General features: G+C 29.3%; 2 protein-coding genes across 2 annotated transcripts; one reads left to right on the top strand and one right to left on the bottom strand.

The window, feature by feature from the left end:
- The first annotated feature begins 12,777 nt into the window (after nt 1–12,777).
- On the top strand, nt 12,778–13,473 carry LOC128197816 (secreted RxLR effector protein 161-like). The gene has a single exon (XM_052880622.1). It carries the CDS (start codon nt 12,778–12,780, stop codon nt 13,471–13,473), a length of 696 nt encoding a protein of 231 aa, XP_052736582.1.
- Nucleotides 13,474–19,819: 6,346 nt separating this feature from the next.
- LOC108319270 (cytochrome b-c1 complex subunit 7-2, mitochondrial) lies at nt 19,820–22,438 on the bottom strand. The gene is made up of 4 exons (XM_017550345.2): nt 22,253–22,438; nt 22,006–22,163; nt 21,286–21,333; nt 19,820–20,094 (listed from the first exon to the last, which is right to left on the bottom strand). The coding sequence occupies exons 1-4, from the start codon at nt 22,344–22,346 to the stop codon at nt 20,026–20,028; spliced, it is 369 nt and encodes a 122-aa protein (XP_017405834.1). The 5' UTR covers nt 22,347–22,438; the 3' UTR covers nt 19,820–20,025.

Raw genomic sequence — 22,438 nt, 5'->3', positions numbered from 1 at the left:
ATTTTATGTTGATTTTTTGACTTCTCAATATGGATTTTAATGTAACTTTGTGCTTAAAAGAAAACATATTAATTACATTATCATGTAAAACATTTCTATCAAATTGTCAAGCCACCAACTAAAATCCAAGTTGCTTTTATGAACATATCATCATATCATCATGCAAAACCTCATTACTGCATGACTCGTTCAGTGAACAAGTTTTATTATTCTTGCATTAGTAGTATTAGTGGAACTTTCTATGTCAATAATGAGCAAACATAATTTGTCATTAATTAATTATTTTCTATGAAAAATATTTTCTCTTTTCTAAATCATGAAACCCATTAGACTTATTCAAACATTCATCTAATATTAACATTCTGTCTCACAATATACTTCAAACTTATTAACATTAAAAGAGAGGGAGTTGGAAGGGAAAAAAGAGGAATATTTGTTTTCCATTTGTTCTTCTTTTATCAAAGTCATTGTTTAGTTGGTCAATTAAAGACAATACGTCGTATCTTTAACTAGAAAGTGAATGATGCGAAAGATTTTGATCACAAGATTTACCATTACTGTTAGTCTTATTAAACAACTTAGACAAGGGGAGGGACAATGGAGAGGAGAGTGACCATTTTTGGAACTTTTTTTTAGCAAGTAACACTTTTGTGGAGACTTTTTATTTTTTTACTTTTATTCTTTTTTTCTTTTCTTTTCCATTTTATGTTGGTCAAGGTGTTAAAGAAACATCTTTATCATGAGATTGAAAATATATTTGTTGGCAAGTGATGGAAAAAACTGTAATTGAGATTTTTATGTTTAGGGTTAAGTCCCAAAAGCCTTAACATCCAAATTTTTATGCTCATTCGAGCTTAAGTCCCAAAAGCCCCTACATCACAAAATATCAAGTTTCAAAAGAATTATTCAGTATTACGACTTATTCACAAGTGCACCAAGTTAGTTGTAATACAATTGAATGAGAGTTATCATATTCACATGAATTTGTTAAGACTATCCAATATTTAGATAAGGATTAGATTCATTAAAACAATGTTTGAGTTGATTGTGAAAATTATAAAAACAAAACTAATAATGTTAAAGAATATAGTGATAAATATGTGTTAAGATTGAATTTAATCTTTTCTTCTTCTATTGTACCGCCACTTATCTTTTATACTCAGTGAGTCATTCATTTAATGTATTGGGAATACTCTAAAGTATATATAGACTCATTCTTGTAACATAGAACCTAAGAACTTTAGACCAAGTGCAATTCCTCCAATCTTGGTTGAATGAATTATTGCCTAAAGTGCAAGACTTTATATCTAGCACACCCTTTAAATCATGTACAAGTCTCTAACAAGAATGAGATTATTTGATTTAATCACAGTTTAGGACTAGTTTTCCAACTCAATTCAAACCAGTAAAATAAGATGAGTTATCAATTCATCCAAGCAATAAACATAAATTAAACCACAAACAATTTAATAAAATCATACATAAATATTAAACAATATAGAGAATTAAAATCAATTACATCCAACCTCAACACTAAAGAGTTTAACTGCATAATGATAAGAAATGATAAGCTCTTGGAGTTTTTGTACCTCCTTGATGCTCTACCTAGAGGTGTCGATTTGACCCATGACCCCGGGGTTAGCCCTAACCCACTCTTGAAAAAGCCCCCTCTTAAGAAGCCCCTCAAATGGGGGCCAAAAAAAAGCCCCAACCCCCAAAGCCCCCTCTCAAGGGGGTTAGGGTCAGGGTTAAGGTGGGTTTAGCCCACTAAATTTTTTTTGGAAACTAAACTTCAACATTCTTAATAGTAACTATTAAAAGTACTAAATTTTATATTCATGTAATTGATTTCTTATTTCAAATTATTAAATAAAACTAATTAATTATAGTATAATAGAATATTTAATATTCAAAATAACCACTTTTTTAAATAATTAAAAACAATTGCATAACCACACACTTAATTTTATACAACTAAATAGTATTACAAATTTATTTTATTGAAATATTATAAAAATGCTTTATTTTGTTGTCAATTTTAATAAAATTATGGTTTATGTTTTAGACACCAATTATTAGAAAATTATATATAATTAGTAATATCAAAATAACCCCAAAGAGAGATAATAACATATTAATTTGATTTAATATTTGCACTGCTTTTACAGTTCTTAAAAAGAATCACTGTTTTGTTTCTTGGACTTCTAAAATATCACTCAATCTGCTTTTAATTATTTAAAATTAAAAATAATTCAAAAATTTATTATCTAAATTTTTTTGATCAAAAATAGTATTAATATTTTATGTGTAAATTAAACTTATGTTTTATTTTGTTTTTTTCTCTCTGATAATCTTTTCTCAAAATCACCATAAGATATATTATAAAAAGAAAGTTAATTTCTTAAAAATTTATAAAAAAATGAAAATTTTAAATAGACCTAAAGTACTAAAGAATGACAAATGTTATACTGTTTCAATTCTTTAACTAACACATTAAATAATTTATTTTTAACTTTCAATTAGAACACATAACATAAATGTATGTTTATGTTTATGTTTATATTTATGTTTATGACATTTAAAATGTAAACATTTTGAGTGAGTAGTACGACGATATTGAATTTTATGGGCGAATACAACTTCAGCCTGCACAAGGTTTATGAGTTTTTTCTTTTTATTTATTATTTTTGTCATGAACATGATTTGTTGAGTATAAAATGAAAAAGAAAATCATTTATATTTAATTTCTTTTTCAATAACTTTTTAAGAAAATAAAGAAGCCTATTTTTTTTTAAATTAAGAGCTTCAATTAGAGAAAATCTTCTCTTAAATTTCAATTAGGATAATTTTAGATAAAAAGTTAATTTCTTACTTATAACTTAAAAAAAAGTGAAATTAAATATTTAAATTTCAAATTTATAAAATGATCCTTTAATTATATACTTAGAGAATCTAACTCAATAAATATTGTCATTTTGCTTTTGCTTCTTCATTTTAGAACTCTCTTCTTATAAAAATTTCAATTTATTTTCTATAGTAACTATTTTTGTAACAAATTAGGAGTTAATTATATTTTTTCATGTATTCAAAATGAACATTTTTTCTATAAAAAAAGCCCATGGGTTGGCCCTGATCCACAGGGCTTTTGAAGATATTTTGGCCCCGTGGGCTTTTTCTACGAGGGGCTTTTTGGCCCTGTGAATTTTTTTGGCCCCAACCCACGTGGGTTAGGGCCAAACCATGTAAGGAGGGCCAAATTGACAGGTCTAGCTCTACCTAATATATTATGATTTAGTACAAAGATAATGCTGAAAGAAGCTAAGAATAAGATGAAAAAATCATACGCAAGCCATGTATTGTAGATAATTTTAAATAGAGGCAAGGAATGCCTCTACCTAATACAATTATTTTTAAATATTTATTATTTTTTTATTATATAATTGATTAAATTATAAATTTAACAAGATCCTTTTTAATAATCATACTAAGAACATTTTATTAATATAAATTTTCATATTATAATAAAATAAATAAAATATAACAATTTAATATATTAATTTAAAATTTCTTGATATATGTTTTTATATTAAAAAATAAGTAATAAAAATATATAAAAACAAATTAGATAGTAGTTTTTTATTTTGATTTAAAACTTATTTTGATAGTAGTTTTCATATATTAAGACTATATAATAGTTTCATATTTTGATTTAAAACTTATTTTTAATGTATAAAAACAAATCATTTTACCAAATCAATTACATCTATTACAAAATTTAGAGTCGCTTTTCACTTTTTATTTTCTAAATCCAAACAATCTTAGTTTCTATTTTTTTATGTTTATTTTTTAAATGAAACTAAGATAAGAAAAATACCTATATTTATAGATATATGCAGATAAAATTCATAGTAGATAGTTGGTATCTACTGATATTTATTATCCATAGGTAGCGTGTATGTTAATATTTGTATATAAACTGATTGAGCGTGAGTATCATACTATTCCTATCCACTATATCCATTACTTACAAAAAATTAAACTTAAAATTTAATTTATAATCTATTAAGTTTAAGTTAATTAAAATTAAAACTAATTTATATTTTATTAAGATAAATTTAATTAAAATTAAATTTTAATTTATATTTAATTTAATTTATATTATATTTTACTTTGTAATTTTATTTTAAAAATTTATAAAATATTTTTTTTAAATTATCGCTAGTATTCATGGGTATCCACGAGTTTTAAAATATTCGTGATAATTTTTAAATATATATCCGACACATAACGAAACGGTTAAGGTCTGAATTTTGTTGTTATGCGAATAGACATTATTCGTGTTTGACCCGATCCGTTATCACCTTAATTAAAACAAAATATTAAGAATATTAGTTTTTTTAATTTGAATATTATCTTCACATTTTCCATTTAAAAAAATTGTACAAAACCAAGAAAAGTAATTTGTTTAGAGTGTGTTCTTTGTACAAATGTTAAAAAAATAAATTTTAAAAACGAGAAACATATTAAACATAAGGTGGCAAATATATATTTAAAAGAGGAAAATGAAAGAAAATTAAGAAGTAAACATCTCTTTTTATTTCTCAATTTTAATAATCAGGAAACTCAAAATTATTGCAAAATCTCTGCTAGCAACATTTAGGGAGTTTATGATGTATTTTAGGATGAAACTATATTTAGTTTACGAATTTTGAGTAATTATGAATTTAGTTGTAGTTATGTATCAATTTAACTTACTTTTATATACTATGATATTTTTGGGAATTGAATGTTTTAATGATATATAATTCAATATTTTTTTATTACAGTATTTGAATCTTGTTACAAATAAATATTGTTAACAAAAATATAAGCATATCAATGGTAACATTGTCATGTAAGACAAACAAAATAAAATAGTAAACTCACAAACTAAATAACACAAATGAGGTGGCTTAAAACCTTTAAATTGAAAAAAAAATAGAGTTAATCTTTGCAGTAAAATAGTTGAAAATGAAAAAAGTTTCAAATTTTTACAAAATAATAGTTACTAATAAAAGAAATTAAAACCCTTCACAAAAGACTTCTGCAATATACATCGGATACCAAAAAATATTAAGAACTTCCGTAAAATAATAGCTACGATTCTAATTGTGACGATTTAAAAAATATGTAGAAATTAATTTGTGGAGAATGAAGTGCATATACAAACCCAATATTTCATTTGTAATCGAAAAACCTATGCCAAATAGAAAGTGTAATTATGTTTATGGTTACTATTTAGGTGGAATGAAATCTAAATGATTGGGATGGGCAAAATAATGAAAAAATGGATCTGGGAATGTCCGATCTGAAGAAGTGGAAAGTACAAAGTTTCATGGATAGTGATAAAAAAATGAAAATGTACAGTGGTGGATGTGGTAAAGTGGAGGCATTCATGAGCTTTATATTTGATGGAGACGTTGCATCAGACAGTCTTTTGCTGCATATAATCGAAAGCCATTCACATGCCCACGTACCATGCATTTAAGGAACCTGTCTCCTGCTTCTTCTAACATAACATGCATCAAAATATATGTAATCAAAATTTTAGTCAACTATTGTTCATAACATTGGGGAGAGGAAAAAAAACAAACAAGTATTTTATTAAAAATTGGTTAAATAACTTACTTCTTGGCTTAAAAGAAAGAGATCTATTATTGGGTTGGTTTGTTTTTTTTAACTTCATTATTCTTTGTAGTATTTTTACTATTGAATTAATGGAATCATTTAAAAATTATTTATTAAATATTTGCTAATAAAATAGAAAAGACATGAAATGAATCATATCTTCAATGATATGGATTTGTTATTTCAAGATCATTTGGACATTTGTTTTTGGAGTATACTTATTTGTATGTTTTTTTGGAGAAAGAACTATGAATGGATCATTTAACCTTCAACTATAACAAAGAGAATTGAAAGTATTTTGTTTATCTCATCTTGAACCAATACATTGTAGCGATGGAAAAGAGAAATTAATGTATAGTTTAAAAGTTCAAAACAACCTATTCAAAAGGACATATTCATCTTCCACATGAAACCTAAGCATACATTGTCATGAAATTCAATAAAGTTGACCATTTGTGAAACAATTCTTCTTAATTTCCATACATATTTTTATGTCTCATTGTTATTGTTTTGCTTACCATGTCTTTTTTATATATTGTGGTGTATCCCACTAATGTCTTTATTTAGGAAATTATTGTTGCAACTTGTGTTTAAACTTTCACAATTTCACTTTAACTTTGTGAATTTATTTATGATCATGTGATATTAGTGTAGTAAAATTGACTGAAAACACAAACATGATAAGCAATTGCTTCTTTACAAGTGGGTGTCTTCGCAAAAATGATGAGTATACATGTTTATCACATTCTCATTATGTGAGACATACTAAGCTTGATTGTGATTCTTTTGATAAGAGTGCCTTTACTTTTAGAGATCTTCATAGATTCACCATTACTTTGTGAAATCTTCGTGATAAGAAATCTTTGTATGCTTGATAACAAAATCCATGCAATCTTCGTAAGTATAATTTGTATGCTTTTGTCTTTTAAGATAAGAGTCTTTGTATGGAAGATTAAATTTCCAAAGTTGTATAAAAAATAGAAACTATGTGACATACATAACTATAATGTATATCATCGTGAACTTGATAAGTTATGACAATATGTTTAATTGATTTAGAATAAATTATTTTTAATACAAGTGTATTTGAATATTGTTTAGGACTAGAGATATAAAAAATATCTTTAAAGCTACACAATGTCGTCATGACAATGAAGTTACATTGTTATTACGAAGTTGAATTCTAATAGTTAGGTATAAAGTAGGTGATGAAAGTCATCACTTCAGAGAGTTTTAAAGTGACATTTTGAAAGAATATCATGATCCCCTAACCTCTACCATAGATGGAGGAAAATGCTTAAGAAAAATAAACATATTTCGAAGGAAAGTTTCTTCACTTTCCTTCTTTTACCTAGTTTACTTTTAAATAAAATCTTGGACTCATGTTTGTGTTTTGTAAACTTTTTGGTGACACCTCCCATCTTGAGTTTGTTACCTTTCTAGAAGCATGAAAGGCCAATAAGGAGTCCATATGAATGGATTGTTCTTACCACATCCCTAGTTTGCTAATAAGACCCTTTTGAAAGTGGAAAAGGTTGGTGTGGGGAGAGAGGGAGAGAGAGAAAGAGAGAGAGAGAGAGAGAGAGAGAGAGAGAGAGAGAGAGAGAGAGAGAGAGAGAGAGAGAGAGAGAGAGAGAGAGAGAGAGAGAGAGAGAGAGAGAAAGAGAACACCTTCTAGATGATTTTTTATTGAGTGAGCAATATTCTCCCTCTACCTCGTCATTAAGATTTTAATAGAAGATACTTTTTTTAGATAGTTCTCATGTTTTGTATTATTTCTAGGAGATCCCTCTCTTAGCCTTTTTAAAAGGACCTCCTCGTTACTTGTAAAAGGTTGATCATTTAATGAAATAAAGTTATTATGGTCAACTTTGAGTGAAAGGGTGCTCTAGAGAGTATTCTTGAAACTCCATTGTCTTATCTTGAACTTAGGTTTAAGTAGCGACACCACCACTTATCTCGGGTGACTTCGTTCTCCAAGTGTCACAACCACTTTCTTTCCCCTCTCTTCTCTTGGATTTCCATATTTTATTCCACTTATTTTCATGTTTTTGTTTACTTATGTTATTTTTCCATTTCCTATACTCAAATCTATTCCTTCTTCTTCTTCCTTTCAAAGTCTTTTGAAATGAACATTCACGTATAAATAATTTGATTATCTTGATTGTTAAATTATATTAATAATTTACATTGGTTCATGTAATTTAAAGTATAACTTTGATGTAAGGATTCTAATGTGATGATTATTAGAATATAAGGTATTAAAGTTATTGGGGTTATTTTAGAGTTATTAAAATTAATCCCTCTCTTCTCACTCTAAAAGGGCATTTTGGTATTTTATTAAAGTTAATTAAAATATCATAAAAGAGGACATGTTAAGTTTCTGAAGAGAGAGAATGTAACGTTCTTAGAAAAGAAGAGAAACCTGACAGAGAAAAGAAAACCTCCTACAACTTCTATATCATCCAGAAGGCATTAAAGTGGAGTAAGAGAGAGAGAACAGTTGACAGGAAAAGACAGGAAGAAGTGCACAATGGATCCAGGTTAGTTCTTCTTTACTGTATATGTGGGAATTGTGAGTATCATGAAAATTCAAGATCCTGTGTGTTGTTTTTCATTCAATTGAAAATTAAAGAAATTGCTTACAAGTGGTATCAGAACCAGGTTCTGAATTTTATGATTCTTCATGAATGGTAATTTTCTCAATTTTGAAACCCCTAATTTGAAACCCTAATTTTGAAATTATGAAATTTTGGGATTTTAAATTTTCATATGTTTAATTATTTTATTGGCATGAAAGAAAATCGATTCTCTGGAACGTGAATTTCGTTTATTATGGAAGCCGCAAATTTTTTATCCTTGATTGTTGTTATTACTGTTGCACGTCCAGTGCAATGTGAATATGGCAAATTAAATTCTGCATGGTTGTTTCAATTCACTGTAACACGTGAATTTCATCCAGGAAGCTTTTCATTATTATTTGATTATCGCATTAAATTTTTTTTTATTTGTGCACAATTAAAGTTTCAAAATTGAAAGCCGTGCAAAGTAACCAAATTAAATGCTGCATGAAAGAAAATTCAATGTCTTGAATTTAACCCCTGAAGCCGTGCATATAAATGTTTTAATTTGGTTGTTAAAGCATAAAAGCAACTTTATTGTTGCATCACTGTAACGTGTACATGTTTTCACAATAATGCAATTTATTGTTGCAACTTATATTATTATTATATTATGAACATAGTTATTGTTAGTGCATTGAATGAAAATTATATGTGAATTAAAAGTTGTTGTTTTTAGTATTGTGAAAATTATTCATAATATAAAAGATGTTTAATTATGAATATATATAATAATTAGTCATTGATGTAAGGATGTTATGGATTACCCAAAGGTGAACCATGGTTTATAATTGATGACATTAAAGTGAAACATTTCATGTACTTAGTATATGTTTGTATATCCAAAGATAGCATACATATAGTCTTAAGTATGATTGATTGTTTATTAAAGTATATATATGGAATTTGTCAGTTTAAGAATCACCCAAAGGTGAACTTAAATGAATGACTTAATTGGCTACCTATCAGTTTAAGTGTCACCCAAAGGTGAACTTGAATGTATGACTAGTGTAGTAATTTGTTTGAATCCATTAAATTTTATCAAAGCATTAATGTATGAGCTTCTGTATTATTTCCAGCTTACATGAATTTATCAGGTTTGAGCAACAATGTGGTCAAGTTTAATGGGCTCAATTATGCTGATTGGTCAGAACAAATCCAGTTCCAACTGGGTGTGTTAGACTTGGACATGGCAATTATGATGGATGAAATGCCCGCAGCCATTACAGTGACTAGTACAGATGATGAGAAGTCTCTTCATGAGGCTTGGCATAGGTCTAACAGGCTGTCACTAAACTTGATGCGCATGTCTATGGCAGAGAATGTAAAGCCTTCCATGCCCAAAACGGAAAACGCAAAGGAATTCATGAAAATGATCAAGGAGTATTCACAATCAGACATAACTGACAAGTCTATTGTGGGAACTCTTATGAGTGAGCTGACTACCAAAAAGTTTGACTGGTCACAGCCCATACATGAACATGTAACTGGAATGGCAAATATAGCAGCAAGATTGAAGTCAATGGGAATGGAGGTGAATGAGTCTTTCCTAGTACAGTTCATCATGAACTCTCTTCCTCCTGAATTTGGCCAGTTCCAAGTGAATTATAACACTATTAAGGATAAGTGGAACTTCCAAGAAATCAAAGCCATGTTGGTTCAAGAGGAAGGGAGATTAAAGAAAATGAGAGATCATTCTATCCATCTCACAACTCATGAAGGTGCTAGCTTCAGTAAAGGTAAATCAGGAAAGAAGAACAAGAAGGACAAAGCCCCAATGAAAGTGAATAAGGGCGGTATCCAGAAGGACCAGAAATGTTTCTTTTGCAAGAAAGTAGGTCACTTCAATAAAGATTGTCCGAAAAGAAAATCTTGGTTCGAAAGGAAATGTACTTTTTATGTTTCTGTAAGTTTTGAAGCAAATATAGTTGAAGTGCCTAATAATACCTGGTGGTTGGATTCTGGAGCTACTACTCATGTTTCTAATATTATGCAGGGATTCCTTTCAATCCAGCCCATAAAAGGAACTGAAAAGTATTTATATATGGGGAACAGAATGAAGGCACGGATAGAAGGAATTGGGACTTACAGATTGATTCTAGACACTGGTTATTGTCTGAATCTTGAAAAGTGTCTCTATGTTCCTGGTTGTGCTAGGAATTTGATTTCTGTTGCAAAGTTGGATTGTTTAGGTTTTAACTTTAGGATTGAAAATGATATTTTTCATTTGTATAAACTTTCGTACTATTATGGTTCTGGTACATTATTGGATGGTTTATATCGTTTAAATCTTGATGTTAATTTTTCTGAATCCCTGTTTAATGTTGAACATGTTGTTGATAGAAATTCTAGTGCAGGAAAGGAATGTTCTGCTTTCTTATGGCATAAAAGATTAGGTCACATATCCAAAGAAAGGATGTTGAGGTTAGTAAAAAATGAAATTTTACCTCAATTGGATTTTGATGACTGGGATGTATGTATTGATTGTATTAAGGGTAAACAAACAAAACACATATCAAAATATCCTGCCACAAGAAGCAATCAACTTCTTGAGTTAATACACACTGATATTTGTGGTCCTTTTGACATTAAATCCTGGAGTGGTGAAAAATATTTTATCTCCTTTATTGATGATTTCTCACGTTATTGTTATATATATCTATTACATGAAAAATCTCAATCAGTGAATGCCCTTGAGGTGTTCATAAATGAGGTGGAAAGGCAATTAGATAGAAAAGTAAAAGTGGTGAGATCTGATAGAGGTGGTGAATATTATGGTAAAACTGATGAGAGTGGACAATGTCCAGGTCCATTTGCAAAGTTTCTTGAAAGTCGGGGTATTTGTGCACAATATACAATGCCCGGTACACCACAACAAAATGGTGTAGCAGAAAGGCGGAATCGTACTCTTATGGATATGGTTAGGAGTATGTTAAGTCATAGTAATATTCCTTTATCTTTGTGGATGTATTCATTAAAGACTGCTGTATATCTGGTTAACAGGGTTCCTAGCAAAGCAGTTTCTAAAACTCCTTATGAACTATGGACTGGAAGGAAACCCAGTTTGAGACATCTTCATGTTTGGGGTTGTCCGGCAGAGGTAAGGTTATATAATCCACATGAAAAGAAGCTTGATGCAAGAACCATTAGCGGTTACTTCATCGGTTATCCTGAAAAATCAAAGGGATATAGATTTTATTGCCCTAACCATAGTACAAGAATAGTTGAGTCTGGAAATGCTCGGTTCATTGAAAATGGTCAATTTAGTGGGAGTGAGGAATCACGAATAGTGGATATTCAAGAGCATACTGATAGTGTTTCTACATCTAATGTCTCTTCTGAAGTTGTTATCCCTCTTGTTGTATCACAGTCACACAACAAGCAGAGACAACAAGTTAATGTTCCAATCCCACAAAATGAACATATAAATGTTGAGCCAATTGACAATGAGCAAGTCACAAATGAGCAAGTCATAAATGAACAATTGATAGAGGAACCACAAGAAGCAGCATTAAGAAGGTCTGTAAGGGAGAAAAGACCTGCTATTTCGAATGATTATGTGGTTTACTCTGTTGAACATGAATATGACTTAAGCATTGATGAGGATCCAGTCTCTTTTAGACAAGCCATGGAAAGTAACAATTCAGAGAATTGGTTGAATGCTATGAAAGAAGAATTGAAATCAATGGATGACAATAAAGTGTGGGATCTAGTTAAATTGCCTAAAGGTTCAAAAAGAGTCGGTTGTAAATGGGTCTTTAAGACTAAACATGACTCAAAAGGCAATATTGAAAGACATAAAGCTAGATTAGTCGCCAAAGGTTTCACTCAAAAGGAAGGCATTGACTACAAAGAGACCTTCTCTCCTGTTTCTAAGAAGGACTCTTTGAGAATTGTTTTGGCTTTGGTGGCTCATTATGATTTAGAGCTTCACCAAATGGATGTAAAGACCGCTTTTCTAAATGGTGACTTAGAAGAGGAAGTTTATATGGACCAACCAGAAGGTTTCACAATAACAGGAAAAGAAAATTTGGTGTGTAAATTGAAGAAATCAATATATGGACTGAAACAAACTTCCCGACAATGGTATCTAAAATTCAATGATATCATAACTTCATATGGTTTTGTAGAGAACACCGTTGACCGGTGTATATATATGAAGATCAGTGGGAGTAAGTTTGTTATATTAGTTCTATATGTTGACGACATTCTTCTTGCTACTAATGATGTTGGTATGTTACATGATGTAAAGAAGTTTCTCTCTAGCAACTTTGAAATGAAAGATATGAATGAGGCATCTTATGTGATAGGAATAGAAATATTCTGTGATAGATCACAAGGATTGTTAAGTTTGTCTCAAAAAGGCTATATTAATAAAGTGTTAGAGAGATTCAGAATGGAAAAATGTTCTCCTGGAATAGTTCCAATTCAAAAAGGAGACAAGTTTAGTCAAATGCAATGTCCCAAGAATGATTTGGAATGAAAGGCCATGGAGTCCATTCCTTATGCGTCAGTGGTTGGGAGTTTGATGTATGCTCAAAGTTGTACTCGGCCAGATATCAGTTTTGCTGTTGGAATGTTAGGCCGATATCAAAGTAATCCCGGAATGGATCACTGGAAAGCTGCAAAGAAAGTTCTTAGGTACTTACAAGGCACCAAAGAATACATGCTCACTTATAGAAAGTCAAATCATCTCGAAGTGATTGGCTATTCGGATTCAGACTATGCTGGATGTGTGGATTCAAGAAAATCCACATTTGGATATGTTTATCTATTAGCTGGAGGAGCAATTTCTTGGAAAAGTGCAAAACAATCAGTCATTGCTACTTCCACCATGGAGGCTGAATTCGTGGCATGCTTTGAGGCCACAGTTCATGCTTTGTGGTTGCGGAACTTTGTATCGAGGCTTGGCATTATTGACAGTATAGCTAGGCCGATAAGGATTTATTGTGATAATTCCGCAGCCATCTTCTTCTCTAAAAATGACAAGTACTCAAAGGGTGCTAAACACATGGATTTGAAATACTTGTCGGTCAAAGAAGAAGTGCAGAAACATAGAGTGTTGATTGAGCATATTGGTACTGATTTGATGATAGCAGATTCGTTAACTAAAGGACTACCGCCCAAAACTTTTATTGGCCATGTTGAAAGTATGGGCATTATGGATAAGTCAATATTAACATGATGATGTTATCTATCTTTATGGATATGTATAGTTATATGCTTGTATTGTTATGACACTTGTGAATTCAATTAAAGTTATGTTTCTCTTTATTCTACTATTATCCACATTAAGTTATATACATGTATTATTGATTGTGGTAACATGTTATATCTCTTTTAGAGACATGAAAGTTAAAAGATTGATTAAAGTTATGTTGAGTTGTTTTGATTATGTGATACATGGAAGGAATTTTGTCGTTCATGACTTTTGCCCGCCATGATCCGATCATTTCAATTCATATAAGGATGATGACTTGATAATTCTAATGAATGGTGCGCACTTAAAGTTTAGTTTAGATCTTCAAGTCATCACATGAACCAAGTGGGAGAATGTTAAATTATATTAATAATTTACATTGGTTCATGTAATTTAAAGTATAACTTTGATGTAAGGATTCTAATGTGATGATTATTAGAATATAAGGTATTAAAGTTATTGGGGTTATTTTAGAGTTATTAAAATTAATCCCTCTCTTCTCACTCTAAAAGAGCATTTTGGTATTTTATTAAAGTTAATTAAAATATCATAAAAGAGGACATGTTAAGTTTCTGAAGAGAGAGAATGTAACGTTCTTAGAAAAGAAGAGAAACCTGACAGAGAAAAGAAAACCTCCTACAACTTCTATATCATCCAGAAGACATTAAAGTGGAGTAAGAGAGAGAGAACAGTTGACAGGAAAAGACAGGAAGAAGTGCACAATGGATCCAGGTTAGTTCTTCTTTATTGTATATGTGGGAATTGTGAGTATCATGAAAATTCAAGATCCTGTGTTGTTTTTCATTCAATTGAAAATTAAAGAAATTGCTTACATTGATGTCTAATAGGAATCTTCATTAAACTTTCTTAATCAAACATTAACATAAACATCTGTTTCACTAAAAATCAATGAGATGAGCCTAAAAATTAACAACATGAACTCTTATAAGAATATTTCTCCTTTAATGTCAGGTATGTAAAGGAATTAAATTGAAACAATAATGAAATTTCTCTTTAAGTATAATACTATATTTAAAAACCTAATTTGATTCTACAATTATGTGTAAGACTCAAATATAAGAAATTTGAAAATGTCTTGTGATAGAAGATCAGGGAGGTGATGACTCACATATTAGTTGTATCATTTTAAACTTATTTAATTATAGAAAATTAAAATTAAAATTTATAACATACAAAACAATTGTGTGTTATTTTTAATCTTAAATGCATGTCATTGAAATATTTTAATAATAATAAATACACGTAAAATATACAATTTAAAGTTTAAAATTTTAATAAAGTAAATCTGTTATATATTATGTAAGATAGTAATATAATTATATGATTATTTTCTATTACTAATCATATGACTATATTTAACTAATATATGCTTAGTTAGTTTTTTAACCTAGTCTCCACTAGCTAGCTCTCTACATGTTGATCTTCCTTACTAGCTTCATGTGAAGGTGCTCATAAAGACAAAAACGAATATGAATGATTAGACAATCATTTAACGGAAGATTTTTTTAATGTCACAAATGTATTTTAAGAAATATATTTTTTTGTTTTTTACTTTGAAAATACTTTTAGAAGAGAATTAACAGCAATCCATGCATCATATAAAACACTCAAGTGTTGATCATCCCGTAAAAAAAACCTTTTTAACTAGTAGATTATTTTAATATATTAATTAATGACTTAAATGTTTAATATGATGACCGTTAAACTTAAAATTATATAAAAATAATTATAAATTATTTAATTTATTAAAAAAGGTTTATTTTTCTATGAATGGGTAAATTTACTATGTTATGCAACATTGTATAGTATAATTAATAATATAATTTGAATCCTAAGACGATACACATTTACACTTGAAAGTCACATCTCCATCTGAAGGTAGATTTTGAAATATTAATTGTATGTACGTTACTTGCATGGTACGTACTTGCCCTAAGATTTAACGTTTCTCATGTGCCTATGAACCGTATATATAGGAACTAATTTATGGGGTACCCCTTCCCTCTCCATCATCTCTAGGTATGTGCCTAACTATCACTCTTTATAACTACCACAATTTCTGAAAGGAAAACCATAGAATATGTATCTATTAATTGCCTAGGGTTTATATATATTTTCGATAAAATAAATGTATTAATTGATTAATTATTGACATGTGTGGGTTTGAGGTTTGATTAGAGTAGGAACAACCTTTTCATGTACCCACATGGAAATGTCTAGTACAAGTACACGTATCTAGTAGAAGATAGACTTTCACATGTTCTCTTCAGGTAAACCAACAAGCTTCAATTTATTAGAATATAGTTATTTAATGAATTATATAACTTTTTTTTCTAATTAATAAATTCATTAATTTTATCTTTGCTCTTCAATAACCCTTTTTTTTTTCTTAAAAGTTCTTTTATTTCTATTTTGGGTCCTATTATTTATTGATATTGATTAAATAGTGAATTAATTGACGATAAAAGTTTATTTATCATGATATATGTGTTTTGTTTTGTTTAAATAAGAATTATTTTGTCTTTAATTAAGTTATGAATTTTTCTTCTTAAGTCGTCAATAATTTTCTTGTGTTTTAGTTTTTCGTAGATATTTTATTTTACTTATAATCTCTACTGTTTATTGATATCCTTTAAATAATGAGTGATCATCTTAACAACAGAGTATTATTGATATGCGTACTTTTTTTTCCTGAGTTCTTTTATTGAAGAAAAAAATTAAGTGTAATGCAAATGTGTTATTTTCCTGTAAATATTCAAAATAGATGAAAATAGATTATTGGGTTCTTTTATCAAGATTCTTCACATTGATTTTTTTTTTCTTTTCCAAAAAAGAAATTTAAAAACTAAATAAATGTGTCAATCTTCTTTAATAGCTGATATAGTTATCGGATGACTTAAAAAGTCAATAAACAATAGTAATCAAAACATAAAAAGAAAAAAACTTAGAGATAACCAAATGAAAAAAATTATATGAAAGACTATGAACAAAATTCACAAAACATATTGCACATCAAAAGTTTATTTAATTAAAAAGAAAATACATGCAACTTGATGAGAGTTAAACACAATGAATAACTTATCACTTAATCAAACAAATAAATATGAAATACTAAAAAGTTAACTGAGTATATATATAATATTGTTTGTTTTTGAATTTGAAATTTTGTTATATTGTTCGGAAATGAGATGCATTTTAGTTGTCTTTAGTCTCTTGAGGGATATAAGATTATTTCACTTTTGGTTCAATATAATATATGTTGGAAAATTATTTTCATTAATTTTATATAGAAAAAGTCAGTTGGTATAAATTTATTTATTTTGATTTTTATCACCAAAAATAAAAACAAATATAAATATTTTGTAAATTTTTTATTAAAATTAGAAAAAGAAAATAAATATGCATACAATTTAAATTTGTGTTCAACAATAATATTAAATGAATTTAAATGACATGTTTTTATGTTGTAGCAACCTTTCATTTTGTTCCACAACCATTTTTTTCCACAACCAAGTTAACGAAGATCACCACTAAAAATTTATTTTTATTGTTCACATCAACAAATTTGATGTATGGAGCGTGTGACTTCAAGTCAATTTTAGCATTACTAGGTGCATTAGGATGATTAACAAGATCATCAATAATCCTCATAATCTAATCTTGTGAAACATCTATACTTGAAGTAGTTTACTCTATTACTTCATCATTAACATGTTCAATAACACCTTTATTAAGATTTATATATATCTATTAGTAAACATCAACATGATGTGATTTTATAGTTGGTCGTTGATTTGATCTTTGAATCTTGATGTCGTTCCCATCAACTATCAGATTCTATAACTTCTTATTCACGTCCTCCATCATTTTTTTCATTTTAGTATTATGCTCAACCATCATCTGTAAAAATATTTCTAACATTGAATCATTAGATATAACTTCTGGTTGAGGTTGTTGTCTTAGTTGAGGTGGAACATAAGGTTGTTATTTTGCCAGTAACCATAAGAATCATATGATTGTTGCCCATATTTCAAAAAAGATGATTTAGGATATAGTTCATTTAATTGGCGTATAATTAACCTACTTATATCAAGTGCAGTAGTAGGTGTGACAATTTGTTACTATAACTATATGAATCATGTGATTATTTGAGGATAGTAATCATAGTTCATTTGAAAATCACATTGTTAATTATTTTCATATGAAAAATTATTTTTACATTTTTGAAAGAGGATTTTTAAAAGAAAATAAGTTGAAATCTTATTGATTAGACTTTCAGGAAAGAATAGCATGTTCCGGTAGACATCTTAAGTACCTTATCTTTCCTTAGTCAAAGTGTTTCTCAACTAGTTTCACAAATTTTCCAACAAAATTTCTCAAACAAAAATTATGACAAAAGAACCAAATAAAAAATTTTCTAAATTAAAATAACTAAAGAAAAGAAAATAAAATAAAAGATAGAAAAAAAATAGAGAAAAATAAAATGTTAGTGATAAACAAAAACAAAATAAGAACCAAAATGATAAAATTTTTAATTGTGTTTCTTGACAACAACACCAAATTTGATAATATTGTCGTTGATGTAATCGGATTAATATTACTAAATTATAAAAAATTTAGTATTACTAAGATAATAACCAACAGAATAGAAAAGTTAAAATCAATTCTAAGTTATCTTTCAACGAAGATGAAATTTATTCTTAAAAGATTAGTTCTTATTCAAACTATATCAAAGAATTAGTAAAATAAAAAATAATAAAGAAAGAAGATAAACAGAAATAGAATAAATGAAACATTAAATAACAAAATAACAAAAGATGGAAAGAAATTAAATTAAAAAAAATTAAAAATAAAGACAATGATAAAAATATCTTTAAAAATTGAAATTAGAGGGAGTGGGCACAGAAATTGAAGGAGTGCAAGGAGTAAAAGTCTTACTCTTTGTCATCAACTTTTTGGTGTGGGCCATGTCTTCAGGTACTCCCACAGTTTCCATATACATTTCAGGGTGGTTAAAAGATCAAAATTCCCTAGTTTCGCCGTTCGGGTAGTTAATTTGAAAATTATTTATTGTATAAAATATTTTTTAATTACGTAGTATTTGAACGTATATAAAAAGTTTAATTTAACTAACACTGGGAAGAACCTAAAATGCTACATTTGGAAATAAGAAAAGTGAAAACAAACAAATATTTGAGAAATTTACTCGAACTTTTTTTAGCTCTCACAGTAACTAGTAAAAGTAAGAGCGTACTTTCTGTATACTTCTAAATATAATATAACTATTACACCCCATATTTTAATTTAATTTACTTAAAATATAATAATCATACTAAATTTATTCATATATTTGGTAAATTTACTAACTTTAATATTAAATATTGTTCTCATGAAAGTTAACTTCCTATATTTTTATCATACAAATTTGCAGATAAGTACAAATTTTAAACTACTAAATAAAATAGTTAAATCGTTCAGTTCCTTTTATTGATAAAATCATCAACTGGTATTTAAAATTAAAATTTAACTTCAATAAAATAAAAGACTAACTAATATAACATTTTATTCATTAACTTCCCAAACGATGTGAAAACTTCTGCTCATAGGATTTATGAAAAACATTGAAGCTCAAAGATATAGAACAGATTTTTCAGAAAACATACATACATATATATATATATATATATATATATATATATGTGTGTGTGTGTGTCCGCGCGTGTGTAAATATATTTCATTTTTGTTACCCCTGGAGAAAACATTGTTAGAGGATACAGCTCCCTTTTATTTGCTCAAGAAACATAGTTGCCAAGCATTTCTTTCATTTGGTACAGGATTTGAAGTAAATATTTCCTCAAAACCGTGTTAAATATGACCTACTCAGTAGTTACTGTTATCAGTTTTTTAATTTAAATTTATGACATCATTACATAAATAGCCCATATAGCCATACTCCAAGGTGTTTCTCTACCAAAAACCATTGATTTTCAACATCACTTATATTTAAAGAAAAGACAGTACACCCACATTTAAATATCACTTATATCTTTGATAGGAATTGAAGAAGGGGGAAATAAATGCTAAACATAAAAAGCACCCAACCATATTGATATCGAAGGTTAAAAAAATGGTGGTAGTGTTCGATGTTTGGAACAATTCATTCACCAAGTATTGCATTGTAGAAAATATTTTTGTTCCTCTTCGAAACAAAGGCCCCCACACAAGACAGTGACGAGCTTCGACAACATATACAAAAGGTAATGATTTCAAAAGAAAAACTAAGCACAGAACCAAAAGAACACTCAAGCTATAAATCTCAAGGCAAAAGTGTCTATTGTTGCCATTATTAGAAAATGCCTACTGAGGCAAGTTTATACCATCAAAAAATGCATTTCATATAAGTTTATCAAGAAACCGTACATGTTTTCTTCTTAAAAGAAAACATTCTACCACAAACATCAATACATTGTAAACCTCCACTTCAATCAAAATACCTTCATGCAATACTTAATTCACTCAAGGAATAGATCGTTGATATAGGGGTAAACCTCCCAATGCTTCACGTTCTGCTCTCTCCCTCTTCACCTGCAAGTCATAAGTGGCAAAGCATTTAGAGACAATTTTAGCAGCTATTTGGTTGTTGATTGTCCATATCTTAACACTTCTGCTTACAAGTAGACAAACTTCTCACAGTCGTCTCCTGAGAGAAATTCTTACCTATTCTGAAAGTGATACTATAATCTGGGATAAGTAATAGATTGATTTTATAATGATTTATAGGCTTCACTATGTTTCTAATTCCTGAAATTTGGGATAAATCTGATTTGGTGCCCCAAATTGAAAGAAAAATACGTTGTAGTTCCTCAAATTTCAAAAAGTTTTTTTCAGTCCCTGCAGCCAGATAACATTAACAAAAATGGTGACATGTTGCTTGAAACATAACATGCGTCAAATGTTGGGAGTGCCAAGTCACTTCCGTAATACTGTCTGACACCATGCACTGAAAACATTTCACAAAAAATTGATGGACAAATAAATTTATTTTTTCAGTTTGAGGAACCAAACACAAATTTATCCTCAATATCAGATACTGAAAACATAATTATACTTTATAATAAAATGGAACTTTTTTGTGCATTACTCTTAGATATACAATTTGCTTTCAGGTCATAACTTTAACACCACCAAATGACCAGTCCATACCCAGAAGGCTCAAGCTCACCAACCATGCTTCAAAATAGTAGCCAATTAATTATTACAAATCAGGAGTCATAAAACCATCTTCCCCTAAAACCCCACAACAAAACTGAAATTCATTTCTTCTTTTCTATGGACAGTGTATATTGCCAATATTTTCTCCAAATATAATTCTGAAAGCAAAATGATGTTGCAAGGACGGAGGGATAAGCTATTCTAAGCTAAAGAAAATTTGCCTGACTATTATTACAGCAAGTAGGCATTGACAAAGAGATCTACAGAATTGAAGTGATAGTGTGAAACAAAAGAAAGTCTTCATTTCTTTATACTTCAAATATAGAATACAAGTGAATCATCAAATATACTAATATTTCTTGAAATGATAGTTCTATCAACAACAAGAGCACTAACAATAAAAGCAATGCATGTTACAAAATACTGTTTATGTGTTCAACTTTTGTTTTCATTGGTTTCACAAAAAAGACACGGAGAATAAAGAAGGATGTAATCAACTCCATCAAATATTATAATGAAACATGCGCCAACACACATTTAATTACACATAACAACAGCACTTACAAGAGCCAGCATATCCTGAAGGTAGCCCCTGAACGGTGTTTGCATAGCCTGTCATTAAGGCAACACCAGAAAATATGAGAATCCAAAATCAACATTATAATCAAAAGTTTCATAATATGCAACTCTTCATACATGCACATACTCCAAAATGGACATTAAATCTTCACACACATAAGAAACAAACACAACTAGTTAGTGTTTTCTCAGACAATTTAGCACATTTAGCGAAAATTTGGACTGTCCAATATTATCAGGTAGTTCCACATCATGATTAGGTTACAGTGACTAAACTTCTCAAACCCTCAAAATGCATTTCTCACCATCTAGCCATATTAATCCAAAATCATGACTCTGTACATCCTCTAAGTCAGTCAACTGTAAGCATTTAGTAATACATTCATATACATCCATCCATCAAGTCTTTAACCTAATGAATTTGACCCAGTCACATCATAGCATTTCAACACATGATTTTCTTTTTTCATCCAACTTGGTTGTAACTAAAACCCAACAAAAGCAACAAATCTATGAAAGACCAAGTAAGTAATAGATTCATACACATCCCTCGTGTACCATTGTAGGCAATAGATTCATACATATCCATCATCTCTAAAACCCTAATTAATTGGAACCAGTCAACAGAAACAAGAACAGGATACCTCGAAACTAAGCTCAACAGCAATAATAATAAAATAGACGAAAAATAAGAAGAAAAAAAACCTGAAGATCGTCAGGGAGGTACTCGTGCTTCATGGAAAGGTCGATGGCGCGTTTGAGACGAGCGTGGCGGGCGTCCACCACCTCCTTCGGGAGCCGATTCAGCGCCTCCTTCACATCCAGATCGTAGTAAGGATCGTACAAATCGTCGTATCGGAGCCCTAATTTACAAAACCCAAAACGATTTTCACAAATCGGCACTATTAGGGTTGCGGAAATTGGAGCGACAAGAGAGAAAAGAAGAATGAACCGTATTTGCTGAGGCGTTTGACGAGGGATTTCATGTGCTGAGCGGCGAACCAGCTCTTCTTTGGATCCAGAATAGATTGAACAAACGACGCCATTGCAATTGCTCTCTTCGCTTTCTTTCTCGCTCTTTCGTTAGAGTTTTTCGAATAATCACAGAAGAAGAGTAACAGAAGTGCTTCTTATTTTG

The sequence above is a fragment of the Vigna angularis genome, chromosome 7 (assembly GCF_016808095.1).
Source record: "Vigna angularis cultivar LongXiaoDou No.4 chromosome 7, ASM1680809v1, whole genome shotgun sequence".
Classification (NCBI taxonomy): Eukaryota; Viridiplantae; Streptophyta; class Magnoliopsida; order Fabales; family Fabaceae; genus Vigna; species Vigna angularis.
Note: the sequence above shows the minus strand (reverse complement) of the source record. Positions and strands in the feature narration are given on the sequence as shown.

What these genes read in the sequence shown, in the direction of transcription:
- LOC128197816 (XM_052880622.1), top strand. Translation starts at nt 12,778, where the DNA reads ATGGAGTCCATTCCTTATGCGTCAGTGGTTGGGAGTTTGATGTATGCT.
- LOC108319270 (XM_017550345.2), bottom strand. Translation starts at nt 22,346, where the DNA reads ATGGCGTCGTTTGTTCAATCTATTCTGGATCCAAAGAAGAGCTGGTTC. An exon ending in CAAACGCCTCAGCAAATACG is followed by an intron (nt 22,164 to 22,252) that starts GTTCATTCTTCT and finishes TTTGTAAATTAG; the next exon opens with GGCTCCGATACGACGATTTG. An exon ending in TTCAGGATATGCTGGCTCTT is followed by an intron (nt 20,095 to 21,285) that starts GTAAGTGCTGTT and finishes TATGACTTGCAG; the next exon opens with GTGAAGAGGGAGAGAGCAGA.